This window comes from Balaenoptera acutorostrata, chromosome 13 (assembly GCF_949987535.1).
Source record: "Balaenoptera acutorostrata chromosome 13, mBalAcu1.1, whole genome shotgun sequence".
Lineage (NCBI taxonomy): Eukaryota > Metazoa > Chordata > Mammalia > Artiodactyla > Balaenopteridae > Balaenoptera > Balaenoptera acutorostrata.
The window spans coordinates 92,971,740-92,995,667 of record NC_080076.1 but is presented as its reverse complement, the minus strand read 5'-3'; the positions used below and the strand labels follow the sequence as shown (position 1 = coordinate 92,995,667).

Genomic DNA, 23,928 nt, shown 5'->3' with positions numbered 1-23,928 from the left:
CTCGGCTCAGGATGGGCAGCCAAGTCCTCCTTGGGTGGGAGGCCACTGGCCGGGGAAGGCGGCTTGGCCTTTCTTGTTGCAGTGTCCTCTTATTCCTAACTCGAACCCCCTTCTCTGGGTGAAGAATTCAGAGTCCCGACAAAACCCCAACTGACATGACCTAACTGCACCGTGCTTTGTTTTTCTTGTGGAACATGAAATCCCGAGGCTGGTAGATGTCCTCAAGAGCCCAACCCCATCTGAACTGCAGCTCCCCCCCTTCCTCTTGTGTGGCATTCCTCCTCATGGTCACACGATGGCTGCTCCAGCCCCAGACATCGAGTCCTAGTTCCAGGTAGGAGAAAGGGGGAAGGGCTGTAGATAAAAGGCAAAAACCAAAAACAAACCCCACATATACCAGCTGAGTCTCTGCCCCTTTTAGACACGTTTCCCAGAAATTCCACCCAGCAAATTCCATTTAAATTTTATTGACCAGATCTTGGTCACATGCCACTCCTAGCTGCAAGGTCAGCCCAGGGAGGCGAGCCTTATAGCTGAATGCATTTCTCTCCAAAACAAATTGAGGTTCTACTAATAAAAAGGATGGAGAGAATAGATGCTGGCCAAGCAACCACAGGGTCTGCAGCTGGCCCTTTTTCTCCTCCTACCCACCCCTCCCTCTCCCCCTCCCCCTCCCCCTCATCCTTCCCTCTCCTGTGAGCTTCCTGGGGCTGCTATAACAAATGACCACAAACGGGGTAGCTTTAAACAACAGGAATTTCTTCTTTCACAGTCCTGGAGGCCGGAAGTGTGAAATGAAAGTGTTGGCAGGCTGATCCCTCCTGGAGGCTCTGAGGGCGTCTGTTCCAGGCCTCTCCCCAGCTTCTCGTGCCCCTGGCAATCCTCCGCAGTCCTTGGCTTGTAGACACCTCATTCCAATCTCTCTCTCCCTCATCATGTGGCTTCTCCTTCTGTAAGTGTCTCTCTAAATTATAAGGATGCAGGTCGTTGCATTTAAGACCCACCCTCATCCAGATGATCTCATCCAAAGTCCTTACCTTAGTTACATCTGCAAAGACCCTTTTTCCAAATAAGGCCACGTTCACAGGTTCCTGCTGGACAACGCCTTTGGGGCCACCATTCAACCCACCACCCCTCTCCATCCATCTAAACCAGGGGCACAACCTCTCGACCTCCAGGGCACCGGGCAAAACCTGCAGGGAGGGCGAGAGAGCAGAGGCCCTGCCTGGGTCAGCGGTGGAGCTCTCGGCTGCAGCCCATCGCTGCCCTGTGGAGAAGCAGGCCCATGCGGCCAGCATGCCAGATCCTTCCAAAAAGCTGGAGTCAGGCTTCCACGTGAAACCTGCTTGGGCTGATTTCCAAGAGCACCACGTGGGGAAAACATCACGACCCCACAGTGCACCTCTGGGACTTCATCCCCACTCCAGCCCTGCTGGTTCCTCCTGCTGGCTGCTCCTCTGCAGGGTCCGGACCGTCTGGCATTAGCTGAGGGTCAGCGCCCGAGGGTCCTGAGGCGTGTCCAGCTGCCGGGCACCTCAGAACCCAGGCACCTGCTCTCTAGCCGGCTGCCCTGAGGTTCTGAGGTGCCCGGCAGCTGGAGAATCCCCGGGTTGGGGCTCATCTCCAGAGCACCTGGACTCCGGGCCTGGCCCTGCCTCCGCCAGCTCATGCGGCACCTCAGCAGATGCCTTCCGCCCCCCAACGCCCCGAACCTCCGGGTCTGACAATCTGTGCTCCCGCCATCCCTGGGGCACCACGGCTCACGTGTGCTGACGGCAGATGAAAGGGCTTCAGCTGCTCAGCCCAGGGCTACTGGCAAGGGCTGGTGAGAGCAGACCATCCCAAGACCCCAGCTCTGGGGACCTCCCCACCTTGGCGGGCAGGTCTCCAGCAAGCGCTCTGCCTGGTCCCCTGCCGCATCCTGGGGACGTCAAGGCCCCAGGGCAGAGGAGCGAGGGAGGAACCACCCAGGACTTTAGCTTCCCCTGCTGTTACAGCAGCTTCGTCTGTCGAGTTCATTTCCTGGAGCCGCTGTGACAATTCACGTGCTGGGGACTTAACACCACGCAGATTTGTTCCCTCACAGTTCTGGAGGTCAGGAGCCCAGAATGTGTTTCCCTGGGCTACAGTCGGGGTGTGGGCAGAGCCACGCTCTCTGAAGGCTGCAGGGGAGGATCCTTCCTGCCTTCGCTGCCCGCCGAGCCCCCACATCACATGGCTCCCTCTCTGTCTCTGTCAAATCTCCCCCAACCCTCTCCATTCAGAGACACTTGTGACGGTGTTTAGGGCCCTCCTGGGTAACCCATCTCTCCCCATCTCAGGGGTCTTAACTTAATCCCACCTGCAAAGTCCCGTTTACCATTTAAGGCAACGTGTCCACAGGTTCTGGGGATTAGAACCTGGTACCTTTGGGAGCCAGTACTTAGCCCACCACAGCCGTCCTGGCTAACTAACAGATAGAGACCCTATTTGTTAGTTAACTTCATGCGATTTTTTTCCAAACTATGAATGAGTTGCTGATATTTAGAGAGATGAATCTGTACTGCTGCTTTCTCTCGAAAGTCTAGAAGATCTGGTGTCTTTGGACCTGTTAGATCCAGAGCAGTGGTCCCTGCAGGTGGGACGCATGCACCCACTCACCCCAGTCCCCACCCCTCCCTATTGCCCTATGACACATGCCGAACGACAGTCCCTATTTATCATGCAACGCCACTGTCACTTTTCTCGGGGCACAACAAGAGAAAGCGTCTGGGAAACGGGCTCCAGACTCCTCCCCTCAGCTCCTGAGTCGCCCCCGCAGTCGCACCTTCCTGCTGTCTTGCCTTGCAACCCAGAGTCCATCCCCTGCCCCCCGCGTGAATAGGGCCTCCAGCCCGCGCTCGGATAGAGCCATCTCCTCGCCACTGCGTCTTGCAAATTATCTCCTGTAATTAGAAAAGTGTGCTCCCTCAGGTCGTGGGAAAGGAACTTCAAATGATTATTCCATAAAAGTAGAATTGCTGTGGGCAATCGGCGGCCTTTCACATAAGTGCACAATCCCTGCCAGTTACCGCAGAGATGATGAATTTGAGACGGTTCACCCAGGCTCTCAAACGGAAGACACTTTACCTCTGGAAAGTCAAATTGTTGCCTCTGAAGCCAAATGCGTTTCACCAGAGGTGTCCCCTCGGGCTCTGGGCAAGAGCACCAGAGCAGAGAATGTTCTGGAAGCAGTGGGCACCCCAATGGGCACTCCATCCGTAGGGGCATGCTGGGACTTTGGATTTGGAAAGGGCCTTGAGTTGTGCCTGCCCCTCGGAGCCTTGCTTTCCACACGACCTTGACGACTTGCTTCCTACAACCCGGGACCCACCTCTGCCCCCTCCGCCTGGGCTCCCAGCTATCTGGGCCCCTGGGAGAGCCACCCACCCACCAGGCCTCTGTGCTGGGGCCTCAGGCCCTGTTCTGCCTTGGCCAGCTCAGCTCCTGTTTACCTGGGCTGGGCTGGAGTGCACCTGAGTGGGCCACAAACCCGGGCTGGGATGGAGCACACCTGAACGGGCAGCCTCCCTTTGTGTAGACAAAGATGGCCCTCAAACCCCTTATTCTTGGTGCTCAAGATATCAGAGGAAGGGGCTGTGTCTCCTGGTTATTAATCTTCCTGGGGCACATGCCCACCGTTGGCCAGTGTCCAGGGGATGAAGTGTCTCATTGGAACCCTGTGGTGGAGAAGGCAGGCCACCTGGGTGACAGCCATGGAGAGGGCCGGTTCCTGAAAGAACCAGAGAGGGTCTGCTGAGGTCGCAGGGAGAGAGAGGGAGGGAAGGTACTGGGTCATCCGTGTCCACAGGCCATCTTGCCCGCAGGGAGCCCTCATCCTCTCCCACCTGGACACCACCGCCAGACCATCAGACTCAGCACAGGCCCCTCCAAGCCCCCTCCACCCGATGGTTAGTCTTCCTGCCCCTTCTGTGGGCCCATTTCCTGCAGGCTCAGAAAGCTCCCTGGAGGCTCCAGGAGGCCGTATCTGAACCCCCAACCCCAGGCTGTGGGGTCAGCTGCCCTGTGTCTTCCCATGAGCGTGGCTGACCTCAGCACACTGGCCCACGATTGCCTGTTTGTGTGACTGTCTCCTGCCCGGAAAGTCAGCCCCTTGAGGGCAGGCATTGTGCCTGTTCCCCCGGGTCCCTACGCACAGCACCTGGCACGGCTCTTGGCATTTGAGATGCTTCGTATAGTTTTGATGAATGGGTGAAGGAATAAATGGTACAGCCACAAGATGAGATTTTATGTGTGCAGTCATAAAAAGTTATGCTTACGCAGACTTTTTGTGACATAAGAAAATGCTTAGGATGTAGTGATAAGAGCAGAATGCAGACTCGTATATACATCATGTGTATTTATTAAACTTAGTTGAAACTATTATATACAATCTTATAAAAATAATATAGAGTACTGAAATACCGATATTGGTTTTCCCTGTGGAGTGAGACCCTGGGTAGTCCTGTGGGCGTGTGTGTGTGTGTGGTTTCAGAATTTTCTGCAATAAGTATTTATGATCTTTTCAATCAGAAGAAATGCACTTTCTAATTAGAAAAGTAAGAACATATATTGCTGGCAACAATATGAAACAAATCTAAACTTTCTGGAAAGTAATTTGGCACCAAGATCCACAAAAACATTTTATCCTTGACCCAGTAGTTCAATATCTGAAATAAAGAAACAAACCTAAATGCATAAAATAAATAAATAAGTAAATGTATAAGCACATAGGAACTGTTGAGTAAATGTTTAAATATCGTGGTGGTTTAAAAGGTGATTATTAATTATAATTATTATCGAGTCACATATAACAGCGTAGGAGACACTGACAATAACTTTAAGTGGCAGCAAAAGCAGGATGCAGAATTGCCCCTTGGTGCCCCCCCCAGCCCCTCCCCAAGGGCAATGCAGAAGCGGGGAGCCAGCGGGGAAGGCTGGGTCATCTGGGATTCCCACTGAGCTGGAGAAGCTTCCTGAATGCCAGTTGGCAGCTCAGCTTGTGAGAGAGATGTGAGGCCCCTGTGGGTGTGCAGAGGGGTTCCGCAGATCTCCTGACCAGGGCTTGTATTCAGTCTGGATGCTGTGACATGGCTGCACCTGTTATCCACTGTCACCTGGTCGGTCCTCGTGCCGTGCTGGCTGTGGGTGTTCCCAGCACCATCCCTGCCTCTAACCTTGACTGGCATTCCCCCCCTCCCCCCAGAGGGAGCCCCTTACCTGCCTGGAGGGGAAGTGTGCAACCAGGAGCACCGTGGGCCAGCAGGTGCTGGGAGAGTCTTCTGTGGCTCATCTGCAGTGGGGGCCTGATGCTCACCCCAGCGCCCTCCACCTGCCTGGGCGAAATGAAAGTCAGATGTATTTCACCAAAATACTACCACGAGGGCGTGTCCTTCCTGCCCAGGGTGTAGTGCAGGACCTTCCTTTCATGAGATGGTAGTAACAGTGACAAGTAATTGTGATTAAAATGTCCTTGATGTCAAAGTGAAAAGCTGGTGACCTTTATGAGTCCCCTCTAAGAAGCTCCTCTGAGATGCTTTGACGTTTACAGCACATGGCTAAGAGGCTGGGCTCGCCACCTCCTGGCTCTGTGGCCATGGCGAGCCACGGTGGTCTCCTCCGTGAAGTGGGGGGATGAAGGCACCTGGCATAGAAGGGCCCGTGGGGAGTAAAGGAAGCAGGTGTGGGCAGTGCCTGGCACGGGCGGGCCTGTGCAGCAAACGTCAGCTCTGACCTCCAGTCCCAGAACTGCGTTGAGGATGCTGGCTTTTGTTTCTTTTGTCAGAACAGCTGTCCAACAGAAGTTTCCAAGCTAATGAATGCAAATTTCCCATTGTTCTCAAAATCACGTCTATTCAAGGATGAAATGACAAGTTTGCAGCACCCTCCACTGGAGGAGGAGGTGGAGGGCTTCAAACAGGAAAAACAACCCCTCTGCTCCTGCGAAGGAAGCCGGGTGCCTCTGGAATCTGCACCCATGTCCGCGCGGGGCAGCCTGACGACGGCCCGAGCGTCCGTCGGATGTGAGGGGTGCTCCACCTCGGCACGTGCAGTTCTCAGGACCCACGGGCTGCAGGTCACGTCCCAGCGGGCGGTGTGAGTGGTGGGTCTGTGTGTTCGTTTCCTGGGGCCACCCTAACAGAGCACCGCAAGCGGATGGCTGAAACAGGAGACATTCGTTCCCTCACGGTTCTGGAGGCCAGAAATCTGCAGCCAAGGTGTGTGCAGGGCCCACGCTCCCTCTGGAGGCTCCAGGGGAGGATCCTTCCTGCCTCTTCCAGCTCCTGGTGGCCCCGGGTGTCCTGCGCTCGTGGCCACACCACTCCCAACTCCGCCTCTGCGGTCTCATGGCCATCTCCTCTGTGTGTGTCTGTGTCCAAAATTCCTTCTTTTAAGGGTCTCAAGTCATTGGGTTAGAACCCACCACAATTCAGGATGCCCTCATTGTAACTGACTACATCTGCAAAGGCCTATATCCAAATAAGTTTGCACCCACGAGTCCCAAGCGTCAGGACTTGGGCGTATCTCTGGGGGCCACAGTTCAACCCAGAACCGTCCGGAGAATCTGGTTTCTTGCTTTTTCAAGGGCCCTCGCACTGAGGCTGGCTAATTGGAGCAGGAGCCCCCAGAGGCAGCGCAGGAATGAGGGCACTTTGCTGCCTCCCCACACACCCACCGCCACCCCCCCAGCCCCACCCCCGCCCCGCCCCACCCCTGGCCCCACCTCCGGCCCTCCCCTGGCCCCACCCCCGGCCCCAGCCCCGCCCCAGGTCCCACCCCGCCCCCACCCCCTGCGGGCTGCTTGGTGAAGCCAGGAGCTGAGAGATGTGAGGACAAAAGCCCAGCGCAGGCGTGTCTCCAGCAGGCCTCGGCAGGCCCTTCCTGGCCATCGGTTCAGCGGGCCTCAGACCCTGCAGTAACGCCCGAGCCATCTTTAATCTTGACAATTTTCTTCTCTCTCCGTTTGCCCTCATTTCCCGGGGGGATCAATCAATCCCGCCTCTTTAGAAGGAATTCTTTGGGAGAAAAGATGTGAGTCAACGCTGGGATACGAGAAAAGAGGGGGGATGAGAGCTCCGGGAACCCTGCGGGGAAGCACCGATGTGCGCGACTTTCCTTAAAAGTGAGATGAGATCCGTGGGTTCTCAATCAGGGGAGCGGTTACAGATCTTTACTGCTCCGGAGACTACGAAGGGGACTATCAGAGACCCGCGGCGGGCAGCTCTGACCCCTCGCCTCCCCGCAGGGGTGCTCCGGGCGGCCAGCCTCTGAGAGCCGCTGCAGCCTCCCCTGGGTCGGCCATCACCGCAGGGCCAAGAGGGCCCAGGGTGAGGCCCGGAAGGCGCCGACCCAGGAGTCTCCCCTTGCCGCCAGTTCCGCTGGAGCCCAAAGGCAGGGTGTGCACCACGTTCCCGTCTGCAGTGCGTCTTGTACCCGTGGCGGGGTGAAAGGCGGTGAGCGCCTGTTCCACGGCAGAGGTCCTCCGAGTGGGGTCCCCAGCCGGCAGCACCAGCATGCCCTGGGGGCTTCTCAGAGATGCCAGTTCTCCGGCCCACCCCGGACCTGCGGAATCAGATGCTCCAGATGGGCCCCTGCAGTCTGTGTCCTCCAGGGCTCGCTGCCCACGTTTGAGAACCGCCATCTAAGGGCAGCTGTTCCTCCGCGGAGCCCCCCCCTCCAGGGCCCAGCAGGAGAGGGTCTCAGGGGTGCAGCCCCTTGGGGTTGGCGTGCTGGCTCCCTGCCCACCCTCTCTGTCCATTGGGCTCAGTCATTCATTCTCCATCCACTCTCCCAGCTCACGTCCCTCCGGGCTCTGTGGCTGCTGGGACATCAGCAATGAAGAACACGGACAAGGCTCCTGGGGCTTTGGTTCCAACGATGACTAGTGTCCAGCTGGTCCCACCAGCACGTCCGCAGCGGTGCTTTTGTGGTCATTTGCGGACGTGGCACCTGGCAAATGGCTGATTCAAGGAGCAAAGTCGTGGAGGACTTTGAGAGACGGGGACCCTGAAGGCGGGCGTCTCCTTGAATCTTGCACCCCAGGCACCTCACTCTAGTCCCAGCTCTGCCGTGAGGAGTGTCTGCAAGAGGAAACTGGACCCTATCTCACAAGGCAGGTGATTCGGAAGCTCCTGGGAGTCAGCAGCACACGACAGTGAAGCGCCTTCCCTTGATGCCACATTGCCTGCGTACAGATGCAGGTTCTGATGCTTGCAAGCTATGTGACCTTGAGCAGGTCACTGGACCTCTCTGTGCCTCAGTTAACTCATCTGCAAAATGGGGTGAATTATAGCCCTACCTCACAGGGGTGTTGTGGGGAATAAACGTGCTGGTATCTAAAGGACACATGCTAGCTGAATGGTACTGTTATCATTCTTATACGTTCATCTTAAAAAGCTGTACAGAAAGTCAAGATGCAAACCTAAAGCAAACCAAAATATGCATAATTTGCGGAAATTAACAGAGCATCACAAAAGCAATCAATACTGCCTTGACATTTGGAAATTCTTCACTAAGTGCACGGGTTCAGTTAGTGATAGAATTCCACTTCGGTCCGCATGGTCCCTCATTGCTTGTCTCCACAGTGCATAATATTTACATAATCACAGTGTGGCAAATGTGGACTCCTCTCTCGTTTTGGAATCAACCCACGGACAAATCTGTGGAAAGCCCAATCGCAGTTACAGAGCAAAATGTAGATGTTACAAATGATCTTTGACACCATAAAAGGGATGGCATAGCTAAGCGGGAGACGCAAAGGAAGTATGCTAATGTCTTTTCTTTTTCTTTTGCAATTCAACATTTTATGTATTTATTTATTTTTATTGTGGTAAGAACACTGAACATGAGATCTGCCCTCTTAACACAGTTTTAAGTGCACAATACAGTATTGTTAGCTAGGCACAGTGTTGTACAGCAGACCTCCAAGTTTATTCAGAGATGTGTGTGTGTGTGTGTGTGTGTGTGTGTATCCCTGAAACAAATATATATAACCGAAACTTCATACCCATTGAACAGCAACCCCAGGAGTATGTGAATTTCTCCTGTAACCTGGTAAGGAGTCCATAGACAGCAGCTAAAGTTGATACTTCCAGAAATAGAGCCTTAAGTGTTCCTTTTAAGGTCACAAAAGTAACCACCAGAACAACTAAAAATAATAACATAGCTAAGAAAAATCAAGGGAGGTAGGAGCGGGATGTAGGCAGTAGGGGAAATGGACTAAATCCTCATCTTTCATGCCAGAAAGTCAAGGGAAATAGTCTCTGGCTGACAAAGCAAGAACTAGACCCATAAAATTACTCTGCGTGTCCACAGTGGACAAAATGAGAAGGCCTAAAACCAGAAAAAATCGTTTCCTTTGGAGAGAGGGAGAGAGCACAGGAAACGTTAGCTCTTCATTTTATAGCTTTCTGGATGGTTTGAATTTTTCAACATGTGCACATTTAACTTTTGTAAGCGGGTGTGATGGCCTCAGCCACACTGCCAGGGCCTGGCTGCTGCAGGCGGTCCCACCCTGGGCACCCCATGCCCTCTGGAGTATTCCCGGGACTTCCCTGGGGGTCCAGTGATTAAGACTCTGTGCTCCCAATGCAGGGGCGCGGGTTCGATCCCTGGTCTGGGAACTGGGGGGGTCCCTGGAGCCTGCGGCCTTGGCTCTGGTGATCAGAGGAGCCCCTGGCTGTGTGGAGGATGGAGGTCAGCTCCCCACCCCTGCCCTCGCTGGGAACCGCTAAAAGACAAACTGAGGCATATTACAAATCTTAAGATTATATTGGACATGGGAATTCCCTGGTGGTCCAGAGGTTAGGGCTCCAGGCTTCCACTGCAGGGGGTGTGGGTTTGGTCCCTGATTGGGATCCCGCATGCGCGCTGCCAGCCAAAAAACAAACAATAAGGATTATATTTGGACAAAAATTGATTGGAATGGGGCAACCTAGAACTGGAAGTGGTTAGGAGCGCCCCACCCATAGCAGCTGGAGAAAGTATAGATTAAACGCTGAAGCAAAGCAAAAGTGATCATTAACTGGTATGGCTTAAAGCCCAGCGGTGAGTGGTTGGCTGTGATTGGCTGTGTGTGATTGGCTGAGATTGGCTGTGTGTGGTTGTCTGTGGTTGGCTGTGATTGGCTGAGATTGGCTGTGTGTGGTTAGCTCTGTGTGATTGGCTGTGTGTGGGTGCCTGTGATTGGCTGTGTGTGATTGGCTGTGATTCGCCGTGTGTGATTGGCTGTGTGTGGTTGGGTTTCCATTTCGTAACCTTGAGGCATTCACAGGCTTAGGTTTGGGTTTGCTTACATAGAGGCCATGCATTAGACCCCCTCAGCCAAGTGGCCTCCTTGTTTAACTAATTTAAAAAGCTAAGGAGGGAGTGGGTGCCACAAAAGATCCTGGTACCCAGTGTGGGGCAGCGTGTGACATCAGTGTTAGATATTTCCCCGAGTTTATACTTCTAGTGGCCTGAGCTAGGACCAGAGACTTCTCTGTGGAAGCTAATAAATGCATCTCCGGGATGGGAATTTATCCCAACTCTTTCTGGCTTAAACTTCTGCTCCGTGGACCTCACTCCCCAAGCCAAGATGCCCCAGAATCATCCATCCCAGAGAGAGCAAGGGGTGTTGTCCTTGCTTGATTGGCACTGTTCTGGTCCCTGGCATCAGGGGGATGATGTCTCCTCTCCTGGCACAACTGACCAAATAGAACATTCCAGAAAACACTCCCTTGGCCTGGCCTGGCCTTTTCAGGCACCCACACATGCATACACACCCTGGTCATCCCGGGAGGGCTCCTTTGCAGCCAATGCCACCTTCCCCCCCCCCCCCCCCCGGTGGTCCCTGCTCTCGCTGCTGTCACCATAGAGTAGCTTCCTCTGTTCTTCCAATTTTGTAAATAGAGTCGCACATACGTTTTCCTCGGTGTCTTTGGAGGCTGCTTGCTCAACCTAATGCTTTGAGACTCATCCAGATCGTTGCATATTTGGTAGTTCCTTTGTTTTTATCCCAAAGTAGCATTCCACTGTGTGGATGTACAATTAGTTTAAATTATAAAGACCAACAATATCAAGGATTGGTGAGCAAGTGGGGCAGCTGCTTTGCATTTTTAAAGTTAATTTATTTTCATTTTATACTTAAAAAAAACCCATGGGACTTCCTTGGTGGTCCAGTGGCTAAGACTCCTTGCTCCCAATGCAGGGGGCCCGGGTTCAATCCCTGGTCGGGGAACTGGATCCCTCATGCATGCCGCAACTAAGAGTTCGCATGCCACAGCTAAAGACCCCGTGGCAATGAGGACCCGGGGCAGCCAAAATAAATAAACAAATATTTTTAAAAAAATAGCGTTTGCTTCTTAGAACAGTTTTGGGTTTATAGAAACATCGAGTGGCGAGTACAGAGAGTTCCCATGTAGCCTCGCCCCCCCCCACCCAGTTTCTCCTGTTATTAACACCTTGCATTAATGTGGTACATTTGTTACAATTAACGAACCTGCACTGACGCATCATAATCACTGAAAATCCACAATTTACATGAGGGTTCACTCTTGGTGCCGTACTTGCTCTGGGTTTGGACAAATGTACATGGACATGTATCCACCATTACAGAATGATGCAGAGCAGGTTCACTACCCTAAAAATCCTCTGTGCTCTGCCTACTCATCCCTCCCCACAAACCCTGGCAACCACTGATCTTTTTACTGTCTCCATAGCTTGCCTTTCCTGCAATGTCCTAGAGTTGGAATCCTGCAGTATGTAAGGAATTTGCTGAGTTTGCACCTGAAAGAAAGGGCCTTTTAGGGCAAGGCTGGGAGAAGGGTGGGGGAAGGACACGGTAGGTCTTGGGACGAGCCTGACCCCCTCTTTTCTCCTTTCCGCCAGGGCTCGCCAAGCCCATCGGTCTGGTGGAGGGGCCGGGCGGCCTGGGCCAGGGCGGCATGGCGGCCACACTGCGTGACAACAGCCAGGAGACAGAGGGCAAGTTCGAGGAATACGGGTACAACGCGCAGCTCAGCGACCGCATCTCCCTGGACAGGACCATCCCTGACTACAGGCCCAAAAAGTGAGTACGCGGCCCCTCCCACAGACACCTCTAGGCAGCCCCCCGCAGGCCTGGGCTCCTGGCACCCAGATGTTCACAGGATCTGCTGGACAGGCAGAGCGGAGTGTGGGGGGCCCTGGCAGGTGGGGCCCTCCGCATCCGTCTTCTCTTCTCCGGTTTCTCTGCTCTCGGCCATGGCCATCCTCTGCAGGTGCCCAGTACAGGACTGAGGCTGCTCAGGGACGGCGCTGCCCAGGAAGCTGGGCCGTGCCATCGCCGATGCTCCAGGTGCCGCCACTTATACAAATGACACGAGTGACAAGTGACACAGCTTGAAGCATAGTCTCTGCCAAGTGCGTTTGTCCTCCCGCTTTTGGTGCAGGGGCCGCGATGGTGGGTGGAGGTCCTGCTTGAAATGAGCATCGCCGTGTTCCGTTTCTGTCACTTGCCTGTAAACCCCTGTCCCCCCAACTCCCAAAGCCACAGCAGCTGATTAGTCAGAAAAGTCAGACCCCTCTATGGCTGTGCCTTGCCTTCTGGTCGCTCAGGACTCCTGGTCTCAGATCATTGCATCCTGTGGTAAAGCAGAGGCGAGACTGGAACAAAACTCCATGTTGAGTGGCCCTCATTGCTTTAATAACTTCAGCCAAGCAGGGCGCCTGCACCCTGGACATGAAGCCAGGCTCCTTTCTGTGGCCCTGGCCACAGGAACTCAGCCTGCCGCTGGCAACCTTGAACAGGAAAGCACTTTCCAGCAGCACCTTCTTCCTGGCAGGGGCTGCAGCTCTGGGCTGGGCTGGGCTGGGCAGCCGTGTGGTCCGAGTTGCCGCTCTGACTCCTGAGTCCGTGGAGAAGCCTTCAAGGAAAGGTGGATGGCGGGTGCGGGGGAGTGTCTACTTCAGCTCCTGTCTTGGTTTGCCCCTCTTCCAGTTGTGGCTTCTGAGACAGGACTCTGGTTTGGGAAGTGGTCCCAGAAGCCCTGGGAGGGGGTGGGAAGGCTGACAGGCAAGGGCCCGGAGTATGAGACGGTGCATCATCGTGCGGGTACAGGTGGTCGGCAGCGGATCAGCTCCACTGGGGACACAGGGGGCTACGGAGCCGGCCTCGGGGCTACCCCAGCCCAGGGAGGACCAGGGAGCGGTTCTCACAGACTCCCTGTTCCTCCAAGCTTGAGGGCTTGCTGTGCAAGGAGTGAGCTGAGAGGCCCAGAAATGAGTTTCTAGGGCGCTGGGGCAGGGCTGGCAGTGAGCGCGTGGCCGCCCCAGGGAGTGCTGGGGCCTGGGGCGCGGGGACCCGCACGTCTGCCCACGTTCCGTGTTCTAGCCACAGCCGGGATGCGCGGTGGGAACTGGCGGGCCGGAGCTGCATAGTGGGAGGTTAGGCCCTCTGTGACTGCATTCCTGAGAAACCCCGCTCTGTCGCGTTACAGCCGGAGAGCCTGGAGCAGGCGGCTTCCCCTTCCTTGACCACGCGCTGCTCGTGACGGTGCTATTTTATCTTCACCGCATTTATCTTCACGGTTACCATTGATTTAGCATAAGTAGGGCTGCTTTCCATTTGCAGCGATGAAATAAAGGTGCCGTTTTGAATTTTAAAAGGCCAATTTGGAGAAACGTACAAAGTAAATAATAACGCAGGTGGTGCCGAGATGTGACGGCAGTCACGGACACGGACCTGAATGAGTCAGGTGCTCTGAGGGTGTGTGGGAGTGTGTGTGCACGCGTGTGCGTGTGTGTTTGAGTGTGAGTCGCTTGCTGAAAGCCCCCCTTGTGTCCTGACTTTTGGAGGATGAACTAAGCTGCCCACCAGCAGGGTCAGCACAGCTGCTGGAGTTTAGCTCTGAGTGCCTGGGCAGCCCTGGTGCGGTTCGGAGGACCCCCAAGGCCAACCTCAAGTTCAATAACTCACTAAAGGGGCTCATAAGGCTCAGCAAAGCTGTTACACACGTGGTGCAGCTTGTTATCGCCAAAGGACACCAGGCCGGAGTTTCCAGCTGGCCCTCACGGTGGGGCTCACAGGGACGGTGCCTGATTGCCCCAGCAGCGAGGTGTGAGCACGCTATGACATATTGCCCGCCGGGGGCTCCCTCGAGCCTTTTTTTTTTTTTTTCCCCTTGAGCCTCGGTGTCTGGGTTTTTACTGGCTGACCTCAGTCTCCAGCCCCTGCAGAGGTCAAGCCGAGACCCCACATGAATCCCATTGTAGCAAAGACTACCTGGCAAGGCCCCAGGCCTCCAGGTGAAGGTGACGCTCTCCTCAGGCAGGATGTTCCAAGGGCCCAGAGGTCACCTCCCAGGAGGTGCAGGGCGTGGACAAGCCAGACCTGCTGCCTTGAGCCCGTCCTGCGCACGTGGTACTAGTGGGGACACCTCAGCCGACTTGGTACGGAAGTGGCGCCGTGCTCCACCTTCCTGAGCCACGCGGCACGTCGGGTCGCAGCACCCCGTCCCTGTGACTCCGGGGGTGCAGCCCCTGGACTTGGGTCGGAGGCAGTGCGGGGGCGTTCTGCTGCATCTCCTCCTTCACCTCATAGCATTTGTTGTCATAACTGAAGAAAGCCCCTTCTTGCCCTGTTTCCCAGAGATCGTGTTCTTTTGGTGGTTCTGCGGAACCCTCTAGAACCCCTCCACGCTGCCTCTGCATGGCTGGACCCCTTGCCCAGTGGGCATGGGGCTTGAGTCCAGTCATGACCAAATTATGACGAAGCTGAAGTCTCTCTGTGACCCCCTGAATCCCCCCAGGGCCTGCTTTCAGAGCAGTCCCAGCCCACAGGGGTCAAGGCCACCAGACCTCTCGTTGTCCAGCCCACCACCCCCAGCCCTGGGCCAAGGGCAGGGGTCTCCTAACGGTCCTGCCGCATTTCCCAGCAGCAGAGCAGTGGCGCTTAGAGAACAGATGTGCGTCTGTGACAAGCAGACGCTTGTCATTCGCCTCCTCAAAATCCAGTTCTCTTTCTTTGGGGCAGTAGTTCCCTGTTTCCATGTGGGGACCCATGGAAACTTCCCACCCCTGCTGCAGGGTGGGTCACATGACCAGGGCTAAGCCAATCAGAGCTCACAGTCCACCAGCCACAGTGATTGGCTCAAGGAGATCACATGGTCTAGGCCAGTCCAACATGAGCCTTGGAATTACCTGAGGCCATGGGTGGGGGGAAATCAGGATTTTCCCCAAAAGTAAAACTGCAAGTTTAGGAGCCTGGGGATCTGCACTATCTTATCATCATGAGGGGAGAGCTTGAGCTCCCAGGGCGCACTTGTGAAACCGAAGGAAAAAATCCAGCTGCAGGGCATGGCAGAGCTGGGAGATGGGGAGGAACTGGGTTCCAGTGCTATGAGCACCTGGATCCAGCTGTCCCTGAAGCCACTTGCAACAAATTACAAATAAATTTAAAAAATAAGTCCTCTAGACTCTGCAGTAAATTAGTATACACACATACACATATATATTTTACATTTTTTGCTTAAGCGAATTTGCACTGGATTTTCTGCTTTTTAAGCCGAAAGGGCTCCACCCGATGCGTATGGTGTGTCACCGCACGCTCGCCTGTCCTTGGGAGCCCTCTCCTCCCATGTCTTGCTGGGCCTGCGATTTGCTCTAGCAGCAGGAGCGATTCTGGCTTTCGCTTTGAGGATTCAGATCCTCCATAAGAAACCTCAGCCTGCCGAAATAAAAACTGACAGAGTGATCAACCCCAGTTGTCACTCTCACGTCACAAAAGAAGACATCTGGGCGAACTTGGAAAGAGCTGACCTTTACAATCTGCCTTAATTGATAGAAACCTGCTTTACAGAAACTCTGATTTGAAGGGGCAGAGCTCTCTGCCTCCCTGAATGAGAGAATGTGGATTTTATTTAGTTACTTACCTGCTTGTTTATATCCCATTTCTTCCCAAAAAAGAAACGAGGAGGCTTTGGCACCAGGCATATGTGCAGACCCCCCCTCCTACCCCCATGGGCGATATGGCTGATGAATCAGAAGTGGAAAGGGGCCTTTTCCCACGCCCCGCCCCCACGCCCCTCCCCCCAGTCCCCTCCTGTCCCGCAGGCTCTGCCCGGGGCCTCTCTGGAGCTTGTTGCCGCTGTCACTCAACCCACAGCTTCCCTCTGCGCTCAGGGGACTGCATCACGGGGATTATTCAAAGCAGTGACAGCCCTCATGAGAGCCTCGCTTAAAACACAGGCTCCAGTCCCCCAGGGGCCTTTCTGACGAGGAACTGGGGTCTTCTCATGAGCATGACCAGGCATCCCGTCTTCTATATTTGGAAATGAGATCTTCCCCGAACCTTAGCCCTCCAACAGGAATTCCCCTTATTGCCTACCATTCTGGGGGCTGGGTTGGTAAGACTTAAAACCCAGTTTGAAACGGCTTAAGCAAAAAAAGGGAATTTATTGGCTCAGGCCCTGAAGGGTAGGCTTTCAGGCACAGCTTGATCTAGGGGATGCTGCTGTTAGCCATCAGCTCTGCCTGCCTTCAAGTCGGCCCTTGGGTCAGTCAGGATCCTGGAAGGAAATTGGTGACATCCTCAAGTGGGATGTGGGCAGAATCTAGGAACCCCACGAGGGATGTTGAGGCACCCAGGGAGTGCAGCAGTGGGTGAAAAAGCTGCTCAGTAAAATACAATATCCTTGTGCCTGATGTTCTGCAGTGGGCGGTGTCAGAAAACTTTTCCTGAAAAAGGCCATGTGTAAAAACCTCACTGTTTTTCTTTACTCTCACAAGACTGCCACACTCACAACACTTGTGACACCAGATGTGTGGGGCTTTCCCACACCAACCAATTCTCTGACACCAGCTGGGTGTCCTGCACTTCGATTCAGTTCTGGCACTATCTGCCTGGAGTCGGCATCAGATCCCGCAGGTGCAGGGCTCAGATGCCAACCTCAGATCCAGGCTGCCTCGGCACTTCTGACCCCCGCTCGGCCTCAGACACTTGCTAGGACTGCTCACGAACTTAGGGAAACACTTGTGTTTACTGGCCTGTTACAGAATGAAGACGTGATGAAGGACACGGGGGAACAGCCAGACAACGAGCTGCACGGCGGGAGGCCTGGGAGGGCCCTGAGCACAGGGGCGTCTGTCCCCGAGGAGCTGGGGTACCCCACCCTCCTGGCACTGGGTGTGTTTGGGACCCCAGAAACTCTCCAAATCCCGTGCTTTAGAGGCTTTTACGGAGGCTTCATCACGTCGGCATGATCCATTTTTAGCTTCACTTTCAGGGACTCCCAGGGACTCCCACAGCACTCCGACCTAGCCCATCGCCCTGGGGGTTCCAAGGGTGCGGCTCTGTGTCTGAGAAGCGGGCGCAGGGACCAGTGCGTGTTTCTCATTACGTCATGAGCCAGAGAGCACACGTTTCAGGCTTTGGGGCCACGTGAGAGCAGCCCCATCCCAGCCAATAGCTACATGAACGGGCATGGCTTTGGCCCCAAAAAACTTTATTTGCAAATCCAGGAGGCAGCCTGGATTTGGCTGAACCCTGTTGTGTGGCGTGCTTTCCCCCAGAGTCTTACCTTCCTCACGTCACCCGGTGTGACAGATCGTATCGTCCAAAGGTGGATGCAGACCCCTCGTCTGGAACCTTGCCCCGCCCCCCTCGAGAGGTGGAGACAGTGTCCGTCCCCTTGCAATCAGGTGGGCTTTTGAGGCTGGTCATCCCATCGAGGAGGGCGGAGGTGAGCTGTGGAGCTTTAGGGCTCCCCGCCAGCCCGGCAGGGGCCCTGGACCAGGGGCCGCCACGCTGTGAGGAAGCCCCCTGCGTGCTCCCACAGGGCGTCCACACGGCCGGGCCCTGAGAGCCGGCGCTCGGAGACCCCCCCAGCCAGTGCGGCTGCCCCAGCTCCCGCGGGCCGCCTCAGCACCCCCACCCGACAGCCCGCCCCACAGTCCCTGACCCGGCGCTGCCAGCTGAGGCCTTCCAAGGGGCCGCGGCAGGAAATGAGATGCCGGCGATCCCGCGCTGAGGGTGCCCGGGCGCCCGCGGGACTCGGAGGCCTGAGGCTGGCGCCGCCGCAGGCGACATGCGGGCTCACGAGGCCCCGGGCGCTGGGAGAGGCTTCTGCTCCGCGAATAGCAGCAGCTCCGCGCCGTCACACATCGGCGGCCGTGCCTGGTGCTTAGGAGGCCCTCAGGAAATATTCGTGGAGGATTAAATGAGTAAATACATACATGCAAGCGCCGTCTATGCCCATTTGAAGCTTTCAGAGTTTGGTTTCCTGAACAGCCTTTAGCCCCCGGAGCCCATCCCCCCAATCTGGCAGGTGTGGTCATCAGAAACACACGCGGGTGTAGGAGCGTGTGCGTGTGTGTGCAGGCACAAGCGTGTGGACATGTGTTCCCACCTCAACTGGCAACTCCAGCCACTCTCAAACCAAAGTTCTCCTACCTTTCTCCATTAGATACATTATAGATTTCCCTTTGTCTGGAGGTAGATAGCTTTTCTGATTAAGCGGTGGCTTTAATTATGCCACAAAGCACATAACAAAGATCTTGATTATTAAGACTGGCCCACGGGATGGCGGAAGGAAGACTGGCAAACCCAAATTAAACGGCATCATAAAAGTGAACGGCCTTGTCCGAGGTCCCGTCCTGCATTCCCGCGCGGTGCTGCCCCCCCGCCATAGGCGTTGGAGAAGTCTGAGCGCGTATGAATCGTCTCTGCTGCGCATGGCTTGGAGGTCAAGCGTAATGAGTGCGGATTTAGCGGATGGTGATCGCGAGGCACCGGAAGGAGGCGCCGCGTGCCACGTGCCAATCCGGCTCCACATGGGGGCTCCGATGCCACTGGCATTGAGGGTCTGCAAGTGGAGGCAAGGGTCCCAGAGAACGGGACGGAAAGCACGGTGCTGTCCGGGAAACGTGCTGGTTCCTTTCCTCCTGCTGCAGCCGGTAGACGCCCTTCCCTTCCCAGCAGCCCCAGGAGCTCAGGGAAGGAGATGCTTGGGGAGGGCGGGGGCCCCTCAGCCGAGCCTGCCCCTCGGCGTGGGATGCTCGCCGAGGGGAACAGACCCCACCCGCTCACCCTCCTGCGGGCCGGGCTCTTCTTTACAACCAGCTGGTCCCCCTGAAGCAGGGTTGGAGGCTAACAAAGCCAGACAGGAAAATGGGAGGCCACCTGCCCCGTGGCTCTGTCTCAGCGGGGGATCGGCTGGGATGGGGGATTCCACTCACGGGCCCCGTTGAGGGTCCACTCAATGTGGGGCTGCCCCAGATCCCGTCGGGGGCCGGACAGACAAATGCCGGGGTCCCGCCTCTCCCTTCCCTTCCGCTGTGCACCCTACGGGCTCACTGATGACCCCCAGGGCCCTGCTGGGACTGCTGGGGCAACAGAAGACAGCTGCGCTGAGCTGGACCCTGGCATGTGACGGGTCGTCGGCCTCTGGCCCAGCGGCCTCAGGGACTGCCCTAGGGAGTGCCTGGAGGGGCTGGAGGTCACAGGCCCTGAAGGTCGCACACTTGGGCCCCAGTGGACCTCACTGCCCAGGCAGAGACACTCCAGGTGGGCCCAGGGGTCCTCTGCAACGCTGCACCCAGGGATGGGTGGTCTGGCCACCCTTGCAGTCCATTCGCTCTCCTGGGCGCGGGCAGGCCTCCAGGCAGCCAGATGGCAACCGTGCCCATGAGCGCACGACCCCACGTGTTACTGTCCCACCGGGCTCCTGTGAGGGGGGTGTGTGAGGGGTCTTTCTGTGCACGGTCCAGTGTTCTGTTTCTGACTGGCTTTTGCTCTGAGCTCTGAGGGTGGCGTGTGCGCTCATGTCTCCTTGAACACGTGGTGCGGTGATTCTCACGCATCTCAGCCCAAGGGTCTCTCCAAAGGCGCGTGTGGGTCGCCCGCAGCTGTGAGCGAGGACCTGGGTGTGGAAGAGTGAGCCCGAGACCTGTACGCACCCTTAGCTCCGCGCACAGGCTCCTCCAATAAATATGAGCCCTTAATGTCTCCACGGAGCGTGGCTGTGTGTAAGGTGCCCTGTGAGTGCACGCGTGTGAATGCATCATGGGCGTGTGTAACACGCGTGTGTACATCTATGTCGTGTGTGTGCAGTTGTATGCATGTGTATTTGCATAGTGTTTTACTTGTGTGCAAGTGTGCTTGTACACGTGTGTAGTGTACGCACGTCTGGGTGTGTGCACGTACATATTGTTTCTGGGAGGTCTTGCAGCCAGCTGCTGGGACGGATGGGTGGACTCAGGCTGCGAAAGACAAGACCCCAAAGCAGGAGGCTCTGGCGTTTCTCGTTGCTCAGGTGTCCTCCTCCCCACCTTCCCAAGCAGCCTCTCTTGTGCCGGCTTTCCATGGGGCTGCTCTGTCTCTGTGCCCGTCAGCATCCTGCCTTGGGCTGGCAGGAAGGCCAGGCGTTGGTGTGGGATGCACTGGTCTGGGATTCCAGGCTCGCACCGATGTTCCCAAGAGGGCGGCAGCATGTCAACCCAGCAGGCAGATGCTGCCGCCAGGAAGGCATCCCCACTCCCCGGTGACGCGCTTCCAAGAACCCTCCTGACAGCGGTTCCCAGAAGCGTCCCTCTCGGTTTCCGATGGTGCAGCTTCCTGGGTCTGTGCTCAGCCCAGACCCGTCTGCTCTGGCAGGGGATGGATGTGTGTCCTGTTGTCACAGGCAAAGCTTGCTGCCCCCCGGGAGGCCACTGCCACTTCATCCCCTCTCCATCCTGCGTTTATTTCTCCAGCGGCACAAAGGGCGTCCCCATAAATTTCCATCAGTGTCGCTGCCATGGCCCCGTTTCCCGGAGGCCAGCTGGGACGCCGCGTGCGACACATTCCAGTCACGACCTCGGAAGTGGCTTCGAGAGCTCGTAACCACGCCTGCTGCTCTGTGGGTTTATAAATCCTCTGCGAAACAGCTTGATGCTTTAGGATGTCCTGCTTCTCTGGCTCCAGATGGGACATGCGAAGCCGAGCCAGAGCCTCTCTGGGGCCCGCAGCCCAGCCCCTCCTCCGGCCTTGACCTGATGGGGTGGGCGTGAAGCCCGCCAGTCTGTGGGAAGCGTCCAGCGTGTACCCAGCACCGTGCAGGACAGCGTGTGTCCAAGAAAAGGACAGAGCCGCCGGACTTTGGGGAACGTACCTGTCCTGGTTACGATTGCTGCTTAGTCAGCTGCGTTAAACCACGTTTTAATGGACTGAGAGGCAGGAGGTCAGACGGGGTGCAGGGGGAATAGCCTCTCTGAGCAGTACTTCCTGAGACCTCAGCTGGGAAGGTGTGATGGGGGGTGCTCAACGGCGGGGGCTGGAATCATCTGGGGGGCCATCGTGCACACGCCTGGCAGCAGATGGACGGTCCACCCGAGCACCCACACGGGGACCCTTTGTGTGGCTGGGCTTCCTCACAGCGTGGCGGCCTGGGCAGAGTCCAGTTGCCTCTCTGGTGCCGCATGGCCCCAGAACGAAGTCCCAGCACACGAAGCCTTGTTGCTCTTCGTGACTCAGCTCAGAAGGCACATAGCGTCCCTTCCCTGTATCCTGCTGGTGAGAGGCGGCAGAGCTCACTGTGGTTCAAAGGGAGGGTGGCAAAGTCCCAGGGGACTTGGGGGCTGTTGTTGCAGCATCTTTGGAAAGCGTGATCTGCCACAGCACCCATCTCAGACTGTCGTGCGGTGACGTCTGAGGGTACAAGGGCTAGATGACATTCTGAGGGAGGAGTGGGATTCCCCTAAAAAGAATGGATGTTCTGTGTCACTGAGAATGCTTTCAGATGAAAAACCTAGCAAGTCTGAAGTGGCTGCAACAATACTGGGATTCCTGATCTCAGATAGTGAGAGGTCCACAGCTCGGGGTGGGGAGGCAGAGTTGTTCATTGCTGGCTCAATGACATCATCAGGGACCTGGGCTCTTCCCAACTCTCTGCTCTGCCACGCTCAGTGCATTGGGCTTATCTCCTCATGGTCACAATATGGTTGCCATAGCTCTCGGCATCATGTCTTCACAGGTCAAATTTCCAAAGGGCTAGAATAAATATGTTCCTACACCTTGTCCCTCTTTAAGAACAGAGGACTCTTCCCCAGAGCCCCCTACAGACATCCCCTCATGTGTCCTGGGTTGTCTGTGTGTCTCACCTTGCACCATGGAAGGCAAGGATGTTTTCCTGCTCCTTCTCAGAGCCCCTCCAGTGTTTAGTTTGCTCAGTCTTTGCCTCTCAGGATGGCGGGGACACCCACGTCTCAAAGAATGGGGTTTGCCGAGAATTTAGCTGAGGAGGTTGGCAGTTGGCTCTCTCCTCCTCTCGCGGCAGCCGAGGTCCCAAGCTGGGACTGTCTGTGTCCTAGACAAGGACAGGGTTAGGATGAAGCAACTGGTGTCATCTCTACCAACAATGTGAGAAAGCACCCAGCTCGCCTGGATGGGGACGTCCTGAGACAGGGTGTGCAATGGCCAAGGCAGTGGCCAGACTAACCTCTGTGAGCACTGGACCCACTGGTCCCCTGTCTTCCCCTCTCGGCTTGGTCTGGGACTCTGGGGTGGGGCTGACTGGGCAGACCCCTCCTGAGGGGCATTCGCAAGTGTGTCCCTTCATCATGCACATGTCAGGACCTGTGCAGGATCAGGACTGACAGAAGATCCATTTCAAATTGGCTTAAGCTGGAAAAAGAGAGAAAAAGGGAGAGACGGGGAGAGAATGTATTATTCCTGCAACTACAAAGTCTGGAGGAAGCACTGGCTTCGTGTAGACTTGGATTTGAGGTGATGTCATCTGGACCTGGCATCTCACCATCTCTCTGCTCTGCTATTGGCCTCATTGGCTTCATCCTGACCACTGGATGCAAGATGGATGCAGCTGCTCCAGCCTTACATCCTATCTCCCCAAGGCCCCAGCCAACCTCTCCATGGCTCTGACTGTGTGTCTGTTCCTGAGCCCATTGCTGAGCTGCCTGGTTCACACCCAGTCACGTCCCCACCCCCCATCATCCAGGGGCTGGGATTCCACCCAGTGACTTAGAGTGTGACAGTGGGGGGTGAAGCACATATGTTACGGGGGACAAGGGAGAGACTGAGCAGGACCACAGCAGACGTCCACAGCCTGAGGCAGGATGGACAGGACTCCGGCTGGAGTTCGATTTTCAGGGGGAGGAAGGGACCTAGGGAGGGTTGCACTCCAGCTAACATCAGTCATCGGGCACGCTGGGCTGGGTGCCGGGAGCCTCATGATGCTGGAACGGTTGCCAAGTCCCAGCCGCCCCAGGGCCAGACCCCAGATCCTGGACCAGGGCTTCTCAGCGGGCCGTTTCGCCCCGGGGCACATTTGGAGATGTCCGGAGGCATTGGGGGTTGTCTCAGCCTGGGCGGGGGCCAGGCATGCTGCTAAGCACACACAGGACGACCGCCACACAGAGGATGATCCGAATTATCCAGCCCCCAAAGTCCACAGGGCTGAGACTGGGAAACCCTGGTCTGGATGGATTAGACGTGGCTCAGCCAGGACTGGAGAGACCCCCAAATAAGGCAGATGCCCCAAGCAGGGTGGGGGCACAGCCCTGTCAAGGGCTCATGGATGTGTGTGGTGTGTGTGAGTGTGGGCATGCATGTGCCCATGTGGTGTGTGTACGTGCACATGTATACTTAAATTCAGCTCGAGGCTCAAGTTTAGACTTTTAACGTTTCCCTCACACAAAATTACTCAGAGCTCCGACACATGTCGCAGCTTTAAATGTGCATCTCATGCCCCACCTTTGATTCCACCAGGAGCTGTGAATGGAAGCTTCTTAGATGTTGTGGATTGAAGCCCATGGAGTGTCTGCCGTTCTAGATGCCGTGAAGCAGTGACCAGACAAACAGGAGGCCCTGCCCGGGGGCTCCCAGCCCAGGGGAGAAAGAGCAGAAGAGCAGTCAGTGACGTGGCCGCGTGCAGGAGACGTGTGCCGAGCAGGGGAGGG

General features: G+C 56.0%; 1 protein-coding gene across 1 annotated transcript in view; it reads left to right on the top strand.

Annotated features, from left to right (window-relative positions):
• GALNT9 (polypeptide N-acetylgalactosaminyltransferase 9) overlaps positions 1 to 23,928 on the top strand; it is a 93,340-nt gene that overhangs the window by 11,936 nt on the left and 57,476 nt on the right. Inside the window, exon 2 of the mRNA XM_007181324.2 lies at positions 11,887 to 12,067. Coding sequence (XP_007181386.1) covers positions 11,887 to 12,067 — 181 coding nt within the window. The remainder of the gene's footprint in view (positions 1 to 11,886; positions 12,068 to 23,928) is intronic.